Source organism: Rattus rattus, chromosome 5 (genome assembly GCF_011064425.1).
Source record: "Rattus rattus isolate New Zealand chromosome 5, Rrattus_CSIRO_v1, whole genome shotgun sequence".
Classification (NCBI taxonomy): domain Eukaryota; kingdom Metazoa; phylum Chordata; class Mammalia; order Rodentia; family Muridae; genus Rattus; species Rattus rattus.
In genome coordinates, this window is record NC_046158.1 from 86,116,745 (window position 1) to 86,136,612 (window position 19,868).

Genomic DNA, 19,868 nt, shown 5'->3' on the forward strand with positions numbered 1-19,868 from the left:
CTATTGTATACCTTGAACAATAAGACAGACATCTTTTACCTTCGCTATATCTAAAAGAATATGCTGATGTAGATTTTAGTAACAGAAAAGAAATTCTGATGAAATTAGGATAAAGAATTCCACACATCAAGTAGAAAGGTGTTGAGTTGGTTTCCATGGAAATTTGAAGATGAAGTAAAGTATTAATTTCAAGGCAAAGCAGCTGAATTGAAGATAATGGTAAAATAGTTTGATAAAGGAAATAGAATAAAGTAATCAGGGGGACTCCAATCAATTATGCCTCTTTGTTTACCTCAAAGTGATTAATTTGCCTTTGTTTATTAACCTGATGAGATTAAGCAGACCCTTCCTTGTGATTTATTTAGTAATTGTTTCCAAGGTTTGACATAAACTGTGGAGTTATTGAAGGTGGAAATTTAAATTCAATTACTCATGAAACAAGTGGTGCTTCTCTGGCAAGAATATCTCAATTCATGGCCTTCCCATGCAAAATTATGAGTGAAAATTATTAACCCATCTAATGATAGTATCTCCCAAAGACATTTTGAAATATTTGGGCTATGGTATCCATATCCTTTATTGAAGTCAGCAGCTTTAGAACTGAACTTATGGTGCAGATACTCCAGTGACTAGAAATGTAAGGATCTTTGGTTTTTTTTATTTAGTTGGAGAGAAACTATTCCCCTTTGAGTATTTTATACCATTTTTTTTCACTAGAGTCTTCCTGGGAGCTTGGACTATGGTGCTTACCACTAAGGGAACCGAACAGGTCAAACTTTGAATCCCTAAAGGGAAGTTGTTTTATTTGACCTTGACTAATAGTTCCCACTGTCTTTGACATTGAAGTACATCACTGGATAAAAACATGCTGAGAGAGAGATGGGGGAGAGGGGGAGGAGAGGGAGAGTGGGAGGGAGAGGGAGGAAAGGGGTATTGAAAACCGTTAAATGAAATGACTAATTGCTTTTTGTCTTCGTGTTTCTTTGTATATATTTTTGTTCGGTGGGTGTAGTAAGGATAGATGGGGTTCTTCAAACTTCAACTCAGGTGCCAACTCTCCATCCTCCACAAAGCCCCGGAGCACAACGAAGAGTGGGAAGTAAGTGAAAAGTGCTGTTGTGCATCTCACAGAGTTACCACAAAGCCATGTGTCTTCACGTTGTCATTCATCCTTAACCATTCAGTGAAGGTGTGTGCGATGCTTTTTGTGTACTTGACAGTGGGAATTGAAGGAACAGTATCTATGCAGGTGATACTGGTATGAGGCCGAGGGGTGGGGAAGAAACCAGGAGACGGTTTTGCCAAAGTGAAGGATAAGGACGTATGTCTGGAAAGGCACACTGGTTCGTCACCTTATGCTTTGTGCAGTGCATGGCAATCTGTGTCTTGATATTTGGGGTTGAATTAGATGAAGCTGGGAGGTTCATAAATGTCCTCATTTAAGTACATTTACATTTTCATTGTATCACTGACTACATGATGTGTTTATTCTTTTCACAATAGCTAGCATGCGCATCCTATGTCCTTTTTGCATTGCCAAAATGTGTATTGGTTAGATATTTGTGGTAGCAGATTTATGTATTTAAGATGGTTCCAGAAGACAGCTTTAGCTAATCTCTCATCTTGGAGAGTCCATGGTATTCTTTGATGTGTCCCTATAGAGATGACATACCTTCAGTTAGGCAGTTCCTTCTCCAAGTAGCTGCAGCCATTTTGGGAGCAACTCAGCTTTTCTTATAGGCTTTCTTTCCCAAGGATGTTGGGCTTTGTGCTGGCCTGCATCTAGAAGATGAAAGATGCCTCCATTACACAAGAAATTCTAATTGAGTAATAAGATATGTCACGACAAGAGCAAGGCTTTGCAATGGAAGGTGGATTTGTAATGGTCATATATTATATATATTCAGCACTGGACACTAAATACTGCACTTGGAATATGATCTTCTATTCAATTCCCAATGTGAAAGATGTATTGGCTGCAGCTTTCCCCTTCTTTTTTACCTCATGAATACCATTTCACTTTTACATATTAAGTCGGTCATTGCCTAGCCATGAAAATACAAAAAAGTGGTGGCAAGAATATGAGACTCTCTGAACAGTTAGAATTCATGTCGGTTATTTATCACCAAGCACTACAGTCAAAATGCTGTATAAATTATGGAGGAATGGAACTGATATACACTTTTTCCAAACAGCTGAAGGTTTCCAAATTAGTCCCATTCCACTGTTACCACACACTCTCAGTTCCCAGGGAAGCACTGGAGAGTTGCTTTAACTCCAGGCTTGTAGAATGATTGACCCTGTCTGGGCACAGCCTCTGTCACACACATACCTGTCACACTGATGACTCCACAGTGCAATTTCTATTCATTAGACCCTGAGGTATAATCATGGGTATTTGTGATTTGCTGATGCACTTTAAAGAGGAGCATTGCTTAGTTTCGTTGGACTTTGCGGGTGCCCATTCTTTTATCTATTAAATGAGGATGCTCTGTGTATCATGTAAGGAACAATTGGTATAATATGAGTGAAGCTGATATAGAGAATGCGTGCTGAATACTGTACTCAGGTTGTTCACAATAGGAGGGCTGAATAAATGCATCTCCAAGTAGATAGCCATGATCTTGTATCATAGCTGCTGTGTTTGGATCCATCCTAAGCTTCTGCCATTTCTGCTTTCTGAAATACTTGTCTTTTATTTGCCACATACAGTATCTTACAGATAAAGAAGTTTCTTGTTAACTTCTCATCAGCATGGCTAGCTATTAGTATTAAATTAGAACCTTTTCAGATTCCTTCTTCATGGTTGTGCGGGCCAGATTCCTTTGTGTCACTTTTATCCCTTGGTTTGGATAGGTAGAATTTTTTCTTATCCTGTCATTGCATATTTCCTCTGCCTTAGGCTATCTTTGTCCTCAGTAACAGTGCTGGTGTTCCATGGCTGTGATAAGACACTTGGGGGCCTTCTTCACACCTATTAGAATACTGCCTATCAAAGTTTAGGCATTCTGCTCCGAGGCCCAGAGAAAGGTGTTCTATATACTTCCTGCTGAGCTGTCCGTGCACTTCCTTGGCTGCAGGGTGTATAGTGGTAGCTACAGCCAGCTCGAAGGAAGGTGCCATTCTGCTATGTTTTCTGAAATTATTTGATCTAATGACAGTAAGATATTTAGTTACAGAGTAGGCTTTTTTTTTTTTTTTTTTTTTTAGTTTCTGTGTGTTTTTTTTGAAACTAGATATAGGCTGCAAGAGAGAAAGAGTGTGTGTCTCTGGAAAGAAGTCTTCTGTTCTATTTTCTGAAGTAATACCAAATGCCAAAGTCAAGCTGTGTCAAGTTCATCTCATGCAAAAATTAATAACAACTTATATGTATTGCTTGTGTGCTTATGTGTCAGTCTATGTATGGTTCATGTGGTACATTTTTCCTCATTAATCCTTGCCCATATGAAACTCACAAAGTACACATTATTATTATTATTATTATTATTATTATTATTATTATTATTATTTCAACTTTATAAGTGAAGACATCATGATACAGGAGATAATAATATATTTAATTTAGAATTATAGTTTTTGCAAAGACCATCTTTGACTTAAGTCCTAGAAGTTATTATAATATATATGTATTTTTGAAATGGGGGAGAGAGGGAATCTATTTTGTATCTCGGTGTTATATCCTGGGGCTCCATAGCTAATAAATAAAACATCCAGCAAGGACCAAGGAGCTCACAGTCTTGGTAAAGAAAATGGTGATATGGTATTTAAGAGATGCAATGAAATACTCACAGGTTGTGACTGGAGTCACCTGCACCAACGCAGTTATTGGTGTGCAGAAGTCAAGTCATGTGGGGATACTGGTGAAATGAATTCTAAACCCTTTAATGTTATCAATATTTACCTCTCAGATAATAAGGTTAGGTCAAGCACAGAGAAAATGCAATTTGCCGGGCTAGAGAGGTGGCTTAGTGGGTAGAGCACTTTCTGTGCAACACATAAGAATCTGTGTTCAAATTCCCTAGCACAGAGTATGGTCATTATATGCCTATAACCCCAATGTTAGGAGACTAAAGCAAGTATGGTCCTAAGCAAGCTAGTTAGCCAAATTCAGTGAAACTGTAAAGGTGAGCTTCGGGTTCTGTCCCAAGGGAAGAAGGCAGAGAATAATAAAGACCCATTACACCTTCCTTTTGCCATCATGAGTGTTTGTAAGGACATGTTTATCTTTGTACACACACACACACACACACACACACACACACACACGCACATACCATGCTCATCCATTTGCCCACCCTCCCTCTTTCCACAGAGTAAATACTCGCTGGATGGATAGGTGGGTCAGAGAAGCTGGAGTTATGGAGTAGGTCAAAGCTAAAACTGCATGAGCAATTACTCCTTCTGACTTTCCACCTCTTTAGAGCACAGTGAGCTCCAGCGAAGCATGCATAGTCAGTGAGGAGTATAGGAAACCTCCAGCTTGGAAGTTGTGTCAATTCTGCTTGCTCCGTTGTTGCATTGCCGGGATCGGAAGCTGGGCAGCCAACCTTCTGTTTCAGGGAGGAACAGATGGAGTGGGATATATCTAATCAGCAGAGCCAGGCTACCCTGGCAATGACTTTCAGTGAGGAGCAAGCAATTTCTTCAGTGTTGACAGGGAGTCGGATTGACAAGACAGAGACCGAAATCAAAACAGAACCATAGCATTTAGACCAAACAGTGTAACTTTTCCAGGTGCTGCTGACCACGACCAACCAAGCCAGGCCACAGCACTGAGCCTCACATCGGGGAATTTTGGAATATAAACATGTTATTCTGGCCAACACAGCAGTCCACAGTCAATCAGTTTACTTCCTCCTGGTTCACCTACAGAAGGCACTGAAACTCTCAAGACTTAGAATGCATAGCTGTCACCAGGAACTCTTACAGTGTTCAATTTGGCTTACTTGTTCGGTTTCTTGAGATACTAGTTGTACTACGTTGCCACCAGTTCTTTACGCTGGTGGATTAGTGACAGCATTTTCAATAAATGGTGCTGGTTCAACTGGCAGTCAGCATGTACAAGAACATGAATTGACCCATTCTTATCTCTAATACTTCTTAAAATAAATTAGTCAGGCAGCCTTTTATTCATGAAAAAATATCATCCCTGGAATCAGATAGACCTGGATTTGAATCCTGGCTCTGTGCTTCATAACTTTATATGCACCGCACTGGGCTCTTGTGAGGATTAAACATCGTAATCCGAGTAGAGCTTTCATAGTGCCTGGTGCATGGCAAGTGTTCACTAAATGTCAACTGGTGATTATGTATGTTTCCTCTGCCAGTATATTGCAGCTGGGAACAACGTGACCTGGCCAATAGGATTATGGCCAGTTGAAGTTTGATAAGCTCTGGTTGGCTCTGCTTATTGGTTGATCTACCTTGCCAGCTCTTGAAATGAAGCAACAGTAGCCTCACCACTAACATTTGCATACTGCAGTTTGGAAAAGAGAACTAATGAATGGAACCCCTCATCAGATATAGTACATGTACTGAATGTAAGTGCCCCTCTCAAGGAGTGCAGGGCAGTGGGGTTCCTGATGGGTGCCTCTTGGGAAAGTGTGTTCTGCTGGGTGAACGTTGGAAAACAAGACCTATTTTGTGTGTGTGTGTGTGTGTGTGTGTGTGTGTGTGTGTGTGTGTGACTGCCACCCCACACAAACATTTCCTTATAAATTTAAGGAGGCAAGGTGCTGATGCTCTCTGGAATAAAGATTCCCACAGATGTCTGCAAACTAAGGGAATTGCAGATGCCAGAGGAACAGTGTCAGTGGATGCTTTTGGGACAGATGTTTTGGTTTTCAGACAACTGTCCACTGGAGTGCAGCCTACTTTGGCTTGCAGTACTAAGATAGTATGGAAACAGGAAGTGAAAATGGCATGCCATCTACATCGCTATTATGAATCCAGCAATGACTAACCGTCTGGAAAGTGGAATAGTTTTAAAACAGAGTAGACGATTTTAATTATAAACCCAGTTTATCAATATTTGTCTTTTCTGAATCATCCTCTGACTTCATATCTTAAAAGGTCCTTCCCTGACTCAAAGTTCCAAATGTTCACTCCTCTATCTCTTCTAAAGATTTTGTTGTTTGATCCATTCTGTTTAGACCAAATGATTAATTTTGAATTAAATTTTGCATGTGGTAGTGGACAAAGGTACATATTGTAGTAGTTACTTTTTGACTGTTGTGATAAAACACCAATGACCAAGAGTGACTTCTGAAATACTTTGCCTTATGGTTCTGGAGGGAGAGTCCATAATGATGGAGGAGGCATGGCTGCAGGTCTAGGAGCAGGAGGCCTAGAGGTCACATCACCACCCATGCATAGGAAGCAGAGAGAGTGAACTACAAGTGAGATGAGGCTCCAAAAGCTTAAAGCCTGTCCCAGTGATTTACTCCCTGCAACAAGGCTGTTCCTCCTAAAGATTTCATAACCTTCCCAACCAGTGTCACTGCAATATAATTATCTGATTGTATGAGTTCCATTGCTTTTCATTTTAATCAAACTATCTTGGCATCTTTGTAGAAAATCAGTTGTGCTGTGTTTAGATTCTCAGTTCTGTTCCATTGAATGATGTTTATTCATATGGTAATACCATTATGTGTTGATTGCTGTAGCTTCATGGTAAGCCTTCAGATCATGTGATCTGAGCCCACCAACTTCATTCTTGCTTTGCAAAGTTGTTTGGCTTTTATAAATCCTTTCTGTTTCTGTATGTCTAGGAACATCCTATACACTTATATTCCACTTTTAAAATTCTACTAGGATATTTGGCATAGATTGCATTAAATGTGTGCGTGAGCTTTAGAGAGAACAGACATTTCAGCAACATTGAATCTCTATGAATGCTGCCTTAGATCGGTTAATGCTGTATGATTTTAAAGGCGCACAGGTTTTCCATCTTTTGTCATGCAAATGTTTAAAAATTTCATACATTTTTGTAGTGCTTGGGATTTAAATTAGGCCCTGATGTATGTTAAGCCAGTGATCTAGTACAGAACTACATATACCCTTGGTCCCAAATGGTTGATACTTTTGCTCTATGTTACCATGGTTTGGTTTTTTTTTTTTTTTCTTTTTTTGAGCTGGGGACCCCAGGGCCTTACATTAACTAAACAAGCGCTCTACATGAGCTAAATCCCCAACCCCTTGGTTTGGTTTTGATGTGTAGTTGTTCATTTCAAGTACAAGGAATTACAATAGATTTTTCTCTATCAATGTACTGAAAACTTGCTAAGGCCATTAATTAATTCCAAGAGCCCTTTCTTTTATAGATACTATTAGATGTTCTACCCAGGTTATTATGTCATCTGTGAATAATGATTGTTTTATTCTTCCTTTCCAATAAGACTCTTTCTTGCTTTACCACAATGGTTGGAAGTTCTATTACAATGTTGAGTAGATCTGAGTTTTCTCGTACATAAAGGTTCTCCTATTTAACTGTGTTTAAAATAAACACATAGGACAATGGAGAGATGGTTGAACAGTGGAAGTATCCTTTGGGGATGCTACTTGTGGGAAAAAGCAGTTTAATCATAGCCATATCACATGTCAAATCTAGAGTCTCAATGCACTGGACACAGACTTTTAAATAAAAGATGGGCAAGGTAAATGAGCAAAAGGAAAAGGAAGAAAGAACAGCTAAAGTCCATGTCAGTGCATACGATCCTTTTCTGATTTCATTCTTGCACTTGCATTTCCTCTTTGTACCTCCTCCCCATCTCCACAAGGTATGAGAGCTACAGTGGCAAATACTGAAACTCAATTGCTACTTCGAAGGTCGTAACACTACCCTGTGAAGAGTATTTTATCCTTCTGTGTATTTCCTGCTTTGCTTATAAAAATAAAAACACTTTATTCATTACTTTCTCTATTTATGTGACCAAACATCAGACTAGAAGCAATGTAGAGGAGAAAGAGTTTACTTTATCTTACAACGAAGTTAAGGAACACACAGTTTGAGCACACAGAGGTAGCTGGGCACATTAGGTCACCAGGTAGGATGCAGAGAGTGGATAGGAAGTGGGACTGGGCTATAAAATCTTAAGGCTTTTCCCCAATGACCTAATTCCTCCAAAAGCATTGCCACCAACTGGAGACTAACTCTTCAAGTACATGAACCCCTGGGGAATATTTTATATTCTAATAATATCACATACTAGCAGTTCCTTCTGTATAAGGTTTTCAATTTTTTTATTGAGTGCATACAATGTGTAGAATAACATTCTGGAGTTCCAAGAAAGAATAATCTCCACAGTAGTCTTTGCAATTTTGCCAATTCTAGTGAAGCTATGTGGTCACTAAACAAATAATTATACATAGGCATGGTAATACATGCCTGTAACCCCGACTCTTAGGAGACTGGGGTAGGGGAATTCAAGTTCAAAGCTGGGTTGTGCTACACAGTAAGATTCTGTTTCGAAAAGGAAGAAAGGGGGAAGAACAGGAGGAGATGAGAGGAAATCACGGATATGAATAGGTGGTATTTCAAATGGAAAAAAAGCAAGGATGGTCACAAGAAATGGACAGGCCAAAAATCTGTTGATTTAGATTAAGTGATTATGAGAAAACTCACTAAAAGATAACATGAGAAAGGTTTGAATTATTTAAGGGAATTAGTACATTATCCTAATTTCATTTCTGTTGCTGTGGTAAAATATCCTGACATTGAGCATCCTAGAAGAGAAAGGGATTTCTTTTGCTTTATAATTCCAGGTTACAGCCCATCATTGTGGGAAAGGTAAGATATGAACGTCAAGCAACTGGTCATATGAAAATGGCAAGCGGAGAGAAATGTACTTGTATATGCCTGATTGCTTGCTCCCAGCTAGATTTCTGGATTCATATAGTTCAATATTGCTTGCCCCGGGGAATGGTGTTTTTCAGACAGGGATGGGTCTTTCCACATCAATTAACTTAGTAAGACAATTTCCTGCAGACATATCTACAGACCAACCAAATGTAGGCAGTCACTCATTTTCTTCCTAGGCTGGATTCTTTCCAAATCCAGATAAGATTTAAAAAGAATCTCGTGCATCATAAACTATGTCAGTGCTTTGTTATCTGTAATTTGTTGAGTGTTTTTTGAGTCAGGCACTGTGCAATGTTCTTTACATGTTTTCCCTTGATCATTAGAATAAGCCTATAGAGTAAGAACTACCGGCCCCTCATAAAGAGGAAATTCAAAGTCATATAGTCTATAGTTGACAGAGCCAAAACTTATATCCTGTGCTTGACCCCTGAGTATAAACTCACCTATTCTTTCTGTAGACATATTTTATACTTAGGAAGTATGTTAGAACTAGAGTTACGGAAATAATCAGAAGACTGGTCCTGCTGGTGGTGACCTTAGTTATAGGGATCATGTTGGGGGAGTAACAAGTTCTGCAGGAACTGGGGTAAGTGGTCTATCTCATCTTCCACTTGAAAATGAGGCTTGACTTTCCTGGTTACCCCACCGGTATCTGGGTAGGAAGCTTTCATTACCACCTTTAATTATGTGCAAACAATCCAAGGAATGGGGAGGACAGAAATAAGGCAACATGATTTGTCAGGGATTACTACAGCATCAAAAACAAAACTTGAATTTTCAAGATGATAGCTTGTCAAAGTTTAAAAAAGAAAATATGAAAGAAGACACAGTTCAGTGATGAGCAAATGATATATTTTGCGTGGGAAACACTGGCAATGCTACAAAATTCAGGCCATAATCTGTGCTTGCGTAAAGTGGCATTTGCACTGCATAATCAAGATATCAAATGCAATTGAAGAATAATTATTGTAAATGTGTCTCATATACCTGAAAAGATTCTGGATGGTGAGGCTAAATCTTAGAAGAACATTCTGTTGTAGCTGATGCTATAGTTCAGCTGGTGTGGTGCCTGTTTAGCCAACATAGAGCACTGGTTTTGATTCCTTCCCACCACATAAACTCAGTATGTTGACACATAATTATAAGCCTAGCACTAAGTAAGTAAAAGTGGGAGGATCAGATGTCCACTGTCTGCCTTGACACATAACAAATTGGAGGCCAGCCTGACCTATATGAGGCCCAGATATCCTCACCCATAAAAAGAAAGACAGTGCCTCATATTACTTGAAGTATATATTTATTTGATCACTCATAACCTATTGTTTTGGGTAATTTGAATAGGGTTGAAAGAAGGACTGGATTATTTAATCAAGGTGATCATCTCTGTATACCATCTCCCCACCCCTGTGCATCTGGCTCCCAGGACTAATATCCATTTGCTCCTCTGTAACAGTTGATCTTGTTTGTCCAGTTGACTGCATTTGGGATCACTTAGGAAACAACCCTCTGAATGTATCTGTTGAGGGTTTTGCCAGAGTGACCTAACTGAGGAGGAAGACTTACTCTGAGGATGAGTGGCATGGAGCCAAGTCCCAGATGGAATAAAAAGAGAACAGCAGAGAAAATGAGCTGAGTACCTGCGCCCATCTCTCTCCTACTCACATGTGGACATACTGCATGCTCGCCTCACCACATCTTCCCATACACTAGCATTGTCTTCAACACTTGGAATAAGTTTGGGAGACATGAGGAGGAAAAGATCTTAATTTGCCTAAGCCTGAAATTACTAAATTACAAGCATACATAGTTCTTCATAGGTGTTAAAAGAGACTTTGAATCCATGACCTGATTTTAGTACCATCAATCCCATGAGTCAGATTTTTGTACCTCACAGATGAGAAAACTAAACTGACAGAAACTGTGCTTTGCTCAAAGCCATATAACTAGTAAGTTTCAGAATAATGGTTGAACTCAGTGTCCATGTAAGTCTAAATTATCTTCCAATCTCTGTAGTGCACAGGCACGGGTCACTCTGAAGTTGAGAGAATGAATTTTATGTACCTATCCTCCTCAATATTCTATATATTTGCATACAGGTACAAAAATGTATAGAATTCATTTCCAAAAAAGGTAGTAAAGACTGCTAGATCATAAGGAACAGGAATTTTTTTAAGTAATAAGAGGAAACCTTTACTAAGTGTTTTCTTAGTACAAATATTGCCCTTGTTCAAGGTTTTTAGTCCTTGATACAATCCACAGACCACATGAAGCTCAAGAAGAAATACAACCAAAGTGCAGATGCTTCAGTCCTTCTTAAAAGGGAGAACAAAAATCCTCACAGGAGGAAATACAGAGAAAAGTTTGGAGCAGAGCCTGAGGGAATGGCCATTCAGAGACTACCCCACCTGGGGATCCAGCCCATATACATACAGCCAACCAAACCCAGACAATATCGCCGATACCAAGAAGTGCATGCTGACAGGAGCCTGATCTAGTTGTCTCCTGATAGGCTGTACCAGAGCATGACAAATACAGAGGCAGATGCTCACAGCCAACCATTGAACTAAGAAGGGGTCCCCATTGGAGGAGTTAGAAAAAGGACTGAAGGAACTGAAGGGGCTTGCAACCTCATAAAAACAGCAATGCCAACCAACCAGAGCTCCCAGGGACTAAACCACCATTCAAAGTGTACACATGCACAGACCCATGGCTCCAGCTGCATATGTAGCAGAGGATGGCCTTCTTGAGCACCAATGGGAGGAGAAGCTCTTGGTCCTGCCAAGGCTGGACCCCCAGGGTAGGGGAATGTCAGGACAGGGAGGGGTGGGTGGTTGTGTGGGAAAACACCCTCATAAAAGAAGGGGAGGAGGATGCTTATAGGGGGTTTATACACGAAACCAGGAAAGGATAACATTTGAAATGTAAAATAAAATACAACAAAAAAGAAAAAATAAATAGTCACATGCGATTCCCACCAATCCTAGAAAGCACAGCATGACGTTAATTCAAGAAATGCTCCTCAGGCATTTTTATTTCATTGGCCCATACAACTTTCTGAAGGGACTTGGGAGTGAGCACCTAGGTCTCTTCTACAGATATGGCTCCTTTAAAAGACATTTAATTGATTTTTATGTGTTTCAGTGTTGTGCCTGCAATCTGTCTATGTATGTGTGTATGCCTGGTTCCTGCATAGGTCAGAAAGGGATATTTGATCCTCTGGGAGACTGGAATTACAAATGGTTATAAGTTGACATGTGGTTGCTGGGAACTCTACTCAGGTCCTCTGGAAAAGCATCAATGCTCTTAGCTATTGAGACATCTCTCAAGTCCCCAGACATGGCTTTTAATATTGCTGAATTATTGTTGAAGTTAGGCAGATTACAGGTTGACCCAGACTTTTAGTCTTAGAGTTCTGCTTTTAAGCATCAGAACTCTAAAAGAAGAATTAGGAATGGTAGGCTTTCTTCCAATTGGCAATTTTTCATAGTGGCTAGCGAGGAGGAGATTCATGCATGGACAGCGTTATTGAGATGTTTTCTACTCATATATACCTGTTTTCCTATTTGTGCATGTGAACACCTTAGGGATTTCCAGACTCTTGTGTGCCCTTACAGTAGGTACCAGGGTAACTGGGTAGGTTGTAAACATTATCAGAAAATAGTCTGTTGTCATTACTTCCCTCCATTACTCTCCCAGGACAACTCACATTCCTTCTGCAAGACAGAGAATTCTTGTTACTCTTCCTGGTGTCACCAACATGGCGAGAAGTGAGCAGTGGATTTCGTCCAAGACCTAACAAATGCTACTAGCTATAAGTCTATTCTGTTAAGTGGTCATCACAAACCATGTCGGGGTAGCACATTTTCAATTGACAAACTTAGACCATCTTCATGCTCCCACTGGGCCTCCTGCCTCACAGATTATCATGTCCTTTCCCAGGCAAAATATACCTAGTGCCTTACCAAATACTTTCCAAGTGGTCGCCTTTAGCAGATATGGTTTGGAGAATAATTAATGTAGCTGACTCTACCCTTGATAATATACAACAATTGAAGGCTGTGAGTTTTGTTCCCTGATTATCTGACTATCTCCCACTTGGTTGTAGACAAGAAACAGACTGTTTGCCAAGGGGGTTCCTTACAGTGTTTTGGGTATGAACTTTACTGAAAACAGATCATGTGTTGCAGACTTACAGCCCAGATACAGAAAGCACTAACCTCATCAGTGGCTTACTGTAACAATGAAGAGATAGCACATGAGCTGTTAGAAGCTCGAGCACCAGGGGCACAGCTTTTGAGGATAGATTGTGTTCTCCGTCTCTTCCGCTTGTCTCCCCATTCCCTCCCATGCCCCTTTTTTCTGACTAAGTGAACAGCCCTTCCATGCATCAGTCTCCTTGGTGTTTGTATCTTAGAACAAAGCCACAATCATTACCTGAAACTGTGAAAGGCACATGAAAATCCTCCCTTTTGTCATTTGCATTAGGCATATTATTATAGGGAAAGAAACAGTCGAGTAGCGCATCTTGATTTACCAATTAAGTACTGTGGGAGGCCATGTGACCCTTCATACATTTGTGGACATAGCATGTTGGACTAGTCACTAGCGGTAGCAAGGGAAGAGTTGGCTTTTCCTGTCCTCTGCTTGTTCCCCGCATGCCTCCTCCTAGGATATCTGTATCTCCCAATCACCATCAGCTTCTTCATTCCTGGTTTAGCTTGTAACTGGTGAAAATACAAAAGAAATAGAAAGAAACAACCTGGGATTAATGATCTAGGACAATATACTTAAACTTTCCCTTATGTGGACCATTGTTTCCTATCTGTGTTCTGTCTAAGCCAGTTGAGGCAAGCGTGGAGAGTGATGGATAAGCTGAATTAGTAAGTACTAAAGCCTCAGGCCCCAACTATGCCTCTTTCTGAGTAACTTCATTTCCATCTGTTTTATCTTTTAAAAATTCAACTGTTGACAACTAGTTTCTAAGTACAGGTGTTGATCTAACCAAATAAGAACCAAGGAGAAGGGAATGAAGATTACTGCCTGGGCTGTTCTTGCCCCATCTACCCAGGGACAAGGGAAATATTCTCCTTCCTCACTTCCAAGTGCTCTTTTTAAAAAGACAAAAAGGAAAGCTCCGTCATGATGTGGTCAGATTGTTTTGCTTGAATGGAAGGGACCTGATGGGTAGGTGATGGTGCGTAAGGTTAAGACCTACATACAAACGGATCCTGAAGTGCTTAGAAGAAAGAAACTGTCTTTGGTTTTGAGTGATGCTCCCCATTGGCTGCTTTTCTGCAGACTAAGTGAGCACACTCTATTCCCACTCCATTTCCTTCCCCTGGCCTCTTCAGAAGGGTCTAATGAAACGTGTAGGGGAAGAAAAGAGCATTGGCTTCCAGAGAGGGCTCTTTAAGTTGCTGAAGCCATTATTTTCCAGAAAATGGTCCAGCAGATTATACATGGTCAAGGTCTAACCTGAATACAATTAGAAAGCCTATGACTTTTTAAAAATTTATTCATTGCAGGTATTTACTACAATTATAAATGCAATTTTGCTTTGAATTTTTTAAAATGTTCAACATGTATACATGTTCATTGACTGATTCAACAGAATCCCTAGCCATATGATAATGTTATCCTCACACCTCTTTATCCTTCTGGATTCTTTACCCACAGGTTATCATCATAGTACCATCAACTGACCTTTATTCTTCAAGTACCCATGTCCAAATCTTAGTTCATTGGCAAGAGACATGGTTTTGTGTTTTGACTCCAGCTCTTTAAGTAATTTACATATTTGAGCCTTAGTTTTCTCTGTAACGTGGAAGTAATAATCAAACCATCCTGTCTAGAGATTGTTTTAAAAATTGACATGCACAAAAGTATATAGATTGTGCATTAATATACATGGTATGCCATGCAGTCAATATTTGATATAGACACACATTGTATAATGGCAATTGTATTTATCACTTCATTTGGGGACATAATAAGTTTCACCTGGTTCTTTTTAATGTATGTTGGCATGATTGTCTACTACCAGAGAGTCTTGTGATTCAGAAAGGTGATTTGTACTAATATTCTTGACCATTTTAAGCGTATCAAAGAGGATCCTGTTGTTACTCACATATCCAAATGGTAGGTGTGCCTTCCTCTGTCGTGTCTCTCCTTGTACACTCTTCCTTATACACTCTGGGAAACATCTCTCAATCTCTCAATAATATCCATTTATCATTTAACCAGGCAATTGTGTGTGTTATTCCATCTTTAATTAATTCAGTCCGCAAATGTTTCCTGTGCACCCAGTCCGTGTAAGTGGTACGTGCTGGTATGGCTGAAGGTAGACAAGTGTAAGGGAGTGAGTATAGCAAGTCAGAAACACATGACAAAGGGGTACTTCTTTTGTCTTTTGCAGACTCTGCCCCAATACAAACCAGATTCTTATTATACAGGCTGAAGTGAGACATGTCTGCAGTGTATTTGTAATAAGCACAACAGAGTGTCTGTGGTGCCCCCTGGAATGGGCCACTTGCTCTTTCGCTTCCTCTTGTTGCAAAACCAAGTATAACCCTGGAATTCAGTATGAGAGAAGATGCAAATGATGGCCTCACTTAAAAAAATAAATGAACAGAAGATAAACAGAAAACGTCTTTATCTTTGAACTTGAAAGGTCCTTGAACTTATTTTAAGTGAAGCGCCTTGCCTCTGTTGAGTTTTGGGTTGAACCAAGTGTAGACTCATTGCCTCTTCCTGAGTTCTGTGAGATTTCAGAGAGGGATGCTCAGATCCAATTGGCCCTCTATTTGAACCTCCTCTTCTGTCTGCCTTTCCAGAACTATTATCTGGGAAATTGCTGCTGAGAGTGCTTTAAAAATAGTTTATTGATATATAGCTGGTGGAAGAGAAGGAGTGTGGGAGAAGCAGAGGGAAATGGAGAGGCAGAGGTTAAAGGCATGTTCCAAGTTCTGGCTTATGTATTAAAAGTAGGGTTGATACAGTCTGGGGTGGAGGGCCAAGGTAAACACGGAACATCTGTTTCCAGGTCTGACCCTGTCTAGCTCTGCCATCTTGAGAAAATCACTTAGCCTTTTCTGGGTCTGTGCTTTCTATGCTATTAAACGAGGAGGTACATTTGCTGACTCCAGTACGAATAGCTAGACAGTCCTTTATTACCAGTATCCACAGAAACAACAAATAGCTAGACAGTCCCTTATTACCAGTATCCACAGAAACAATGATGCCACAAACATCTATTCTTTCCCAGATACTGATGCTGCAGTTTAAGGCTGGTGAGCTTAGTGTTTTACAAGAAGGTAAAGGTATTTCACATCTCTCTACATAGTGCCTATGGTAGTCTATTAAGAACACATTTAATTGAAGTGGCCTGATTCTTTGTTTCAGGACTCAGGACCTCAGACCAGTTCATCTAATGTTTTTGAATGGGACCTTAAGCAAATTCCTTTCCGTGAAACCTACAGTTGATTTGCAAGAGGCAGAGAAGTGGACCGCCTACCTCCGATCTATTTTAAAATGTTCACTATACCCTTGCTAAACTTCATTACCATTTGCAAGAGGAACAACTCTGAGATTAATAATCGGCCCACAGGGAAGGCGATAAGGGTCAATAGAAAAAGAAAAAAAAAAAAAAAGCACATGCCATTTACCATTCCGACTCTCGAAATTAACATCAATAATGCCATTGAAACATTTTTTTCAAAATAAAGAATGAGATTTCTAATTGTCCTAGTAAAAAAAAATTCAAAGTCTAACTCCTTGAGAAAAACCTGAGTTTAAATCATTAGCCACAAATCTCTGAGAAGTGTGGAGTATTTGCAAGTGCTTTAATCAGAATGGTGTGGCAGTGGCCTATTTTAATTTGATCACACTGATTAAGCTTTTGTAAGTTAATATATGTTGCGTTTTCAATTCAATTAAATAAGAATATCAAGCCATTACTAGATATTACCAAAATGCCCTGATAAATAAAGGCTAGACTTGCCATTTTCAATTGCTACCGACTTCCTGATTATATAATCTTTGTATTAAATGAAATCAATGAACGTTTGAATTAAATTCAGCAAGCTGTAAGCACTAAATATATATTTTACTATAGTTTGTATATTTTTACCTTGAGCTATAGAACCTATTAGTTGAGACTCATTGATTACTTCCAGTGATAAATTTTACAGGGCTCTCTCCCCTCATATACCACTTCCTAGAGCAGTCTATCCAGTTCAAGGTGCTATAAATGTGGATGATGAATAGGTACCCTCCCTATTAGATGTGTATTATAACTGGGCCTCTTTTTAGCTGGAGATAAGCGCTATCTTATGTAAATGCAATTGCTTTGTAAATGTAAATGCCTATTGGGTCATCGATCACTCCATGATAGAAGGAACAGAACAATACAAGGAGGTGAGAGAAAACCTGTCTGGGGACAGAAATGAAGAAAATTGCTAAGTGGTTAAGGGATTGAATCAATGGAGCCGAAGAACTTTGTGGAGGGGGCTGGGCTGGAAAGAATAGTGCACTGGGAGAGGGTGTTAGAGCTGCCTGCTAACTGATACTTGCAGAAGCTGCCAATGGTCTTGCTTTCCTGGGGTTCTGGGGACTGAAGACAAGTGGGCCCAGTCGGGAGCAGTTTGCAGCAATCCGTTAGGTTCTTTTTATGGAAACTGAATTTCGAAATGTGCTGCTCACCAAATGTGTGACTCACAGAGTAATAAAGCCCTCTAAATCAATGTGTAAGACACCCTCAAGATAAACAGGGGGATGGCTTTCTATTTTTGCCCGTACATTTTTTTTTCTATTTCCAGCCTACTTCCAAGAAAGATTTGAGGTGACTTCCAAAGGCATCCTTACTCATGCCTAGTAGTATTTAAGAACCATTTCTGAAAGTTGCCCCTACAGACCATATAAGTGAAAAAAAGATTGTATAAAACCAGTGTATTCGGCCTCCCTTTAGCTCTGGGGGGTTAAATGAGGGATTAGGGAGTCTTGCTTCAGTGTCCCTGTGAGCCTCTTCCCAGCATCTATGCACTCTACTCAGTGTCACTGCTCCCCTTCCTGTTGCTTTGTTTGCTTTCTCATAAAGTCTGCTAATTAGTGAACTTGCACTCGCCAGAGGCTTACTATGTCACTTGCCTATGGGCTCTAAGGATTTTCTGTAGTGATCAGGGAGAGATTCTGTTAAGGGGTGACTCCTGACCTATAAAGAGTATGCAGCTTATAGATAAAATAACACATGTCAAAACTAGAGAAATAGGTCCTGACTTGTCTCTAAGACTGCAGAGAGTATGGTCATCTAGCTAGAGCCCTGTGTCTGGTCAGAACCATGCAGTGTTAGCCAGGATATGCTCCAGGAAGAGGAGAAACAAGCCGGCTTGGGCTATTTGAATGCTTCTGTGAGGAAGAAGAGCTCTGATATGCTTTTCCCCTCAGCACCCCTCTTCTCCTGGTCTCCTGCATGCCTTCTCTGCACTGCTCCAGCCATCACTTCTGATCTGGTCAGTCATCCTTGCTCCTGTAAGAAGCTTAGTATAGAAAAGGGTCCTTCTGGAGGACAATGAAGCCTAATAGAGTGGTGTGTGTGTGTGTGTGTGTGTGTGTGTGTGTGTGTGTGTGTGTGTGTGTGTGTGTGCATGTGCATGCATGTGCTCATATCTCTGTGTGTGCAGATGATTCCTATGTTGATGCCAGAGGCCAACATTGGATATCATTCCTTTGGAGCCATGAACTTTGTTTTTAGAGTGTTTTCCTGAAATCAGGAGATAACTAATTAGGCTCATCTAGTTGACCAAGAAGCCCACAGATTTGCCTGTTTCCCCATGTCTAGCATTTTATGTGGGTGCTGGGGATTCAACTTGAGTCCTTGTGCTTTTGCCCAGCCAGTACTTTCCTAACTGAGCTATCTCCCCAGGCCCCAGGAGAGAGCTTTTATAGTTTCTTTATGAAAGGCAATATAGATCATGAACATGAAGTATGTCACCACCCTCTATGAGCATTGAATACTTCACCTCTTACCAGAAAGCTGTGTGATTTGGAAGTTGTTCAAGCTCTCTGTGCCTTAGTTTCCTTTTATTGTTAAAGTAAAATGACAATACTAGTCCTTACCCTGTAGGTTTATTGTGATAATTGAACGAACACACTTTAATGCCTTAGAATTATGTCTGACACACTGTCAAAGGTGAGAGAGCATCTGTTACAACTGAGCACGGATGCATGTAAGCCTTTCTTGAGGCTTTTAAAGACTATTTGACAGATGAGTCAGATCTATTCATAAGGTTTGTGTACAGGGCATTTCCCTGTACTAGAAAGACTATACTGCGATCCACTTGAAACAATTTCCAAATGCCAAGAAAATAATACCCATTGTCTGCTTTGGAACCACACACAATTTTGCATATGCACTTCCGATGAGACATAGTGCATGCGGACCAAGGAGAAACTGCTCATAACCTCACCCAAGCTGACCCCAAAGGCTATTTCACATCCAAGCCACTCCACTACCTTCACAGCATGTATCATTTTGAATCCAAATGCTGGACAGAGCAGCAGGCTTCTGGTACCCTTTAGAAAATTGTGCCTTCAATGAGGAAAAGAAAAGGGTCTGGCATAGTATAAAACCTTTAACCCCAGCTCTCGGGAGGCCGAGGCAAGAGAATCACCATGAGTCAAGCATTTAAAGGACGAGCATACATCCTTGGGGTCATAGGCAGATACACTTTGGTAGTCCTATAGCTTCCAGTTCTATCTGACCTATACCTGTACCTTGAGCAGCTGCTTGGCAATTCCAAAATGTGTGCGTGTGGAATTCTCAAACTTAATTCTCTTTACCCCTTCTCATGGCTTTACCTTGGCAGCATGGGAACAAACAGCTCCAGTGCTCAGTGCAGGACCAAGATGGACCATGGGAGCAGTCATTGTTATAGCACCTGGTTTGGGCATGGAACTGTGCTGTGCTGATTAGAGGGGAGCAGTTGACAGCCATTGCCACTGTAATCCCGGA

At 40.3% G+C, this 19,868-nt stretch overlaps 1 protein-coding gene across 1 annotated transcript in view; it reads left to right on the forward strand.

Moving 5' to 3' along the window:
• LOC116900937 (heparan-sulfate 6-O-sulfotransferase 2-like) overlaps positions 1 to 19,868 on the forward strand; it is a 79,964-nt gene that overhangs the window by 39,471 nt on the left and 20,625 nt on the right. Inside the window, exon 4 of the mRNA XM_032902583.1 lies at positions 1,013 to 1,099. Coding sequence (XP_032758474.1) covers positions 1,013 to 1,099 — 87 coding nt within the window. The remainder of the gene's footprint in view (positions 1 to 1,012; positions 1,100 to 19,868) is intronic.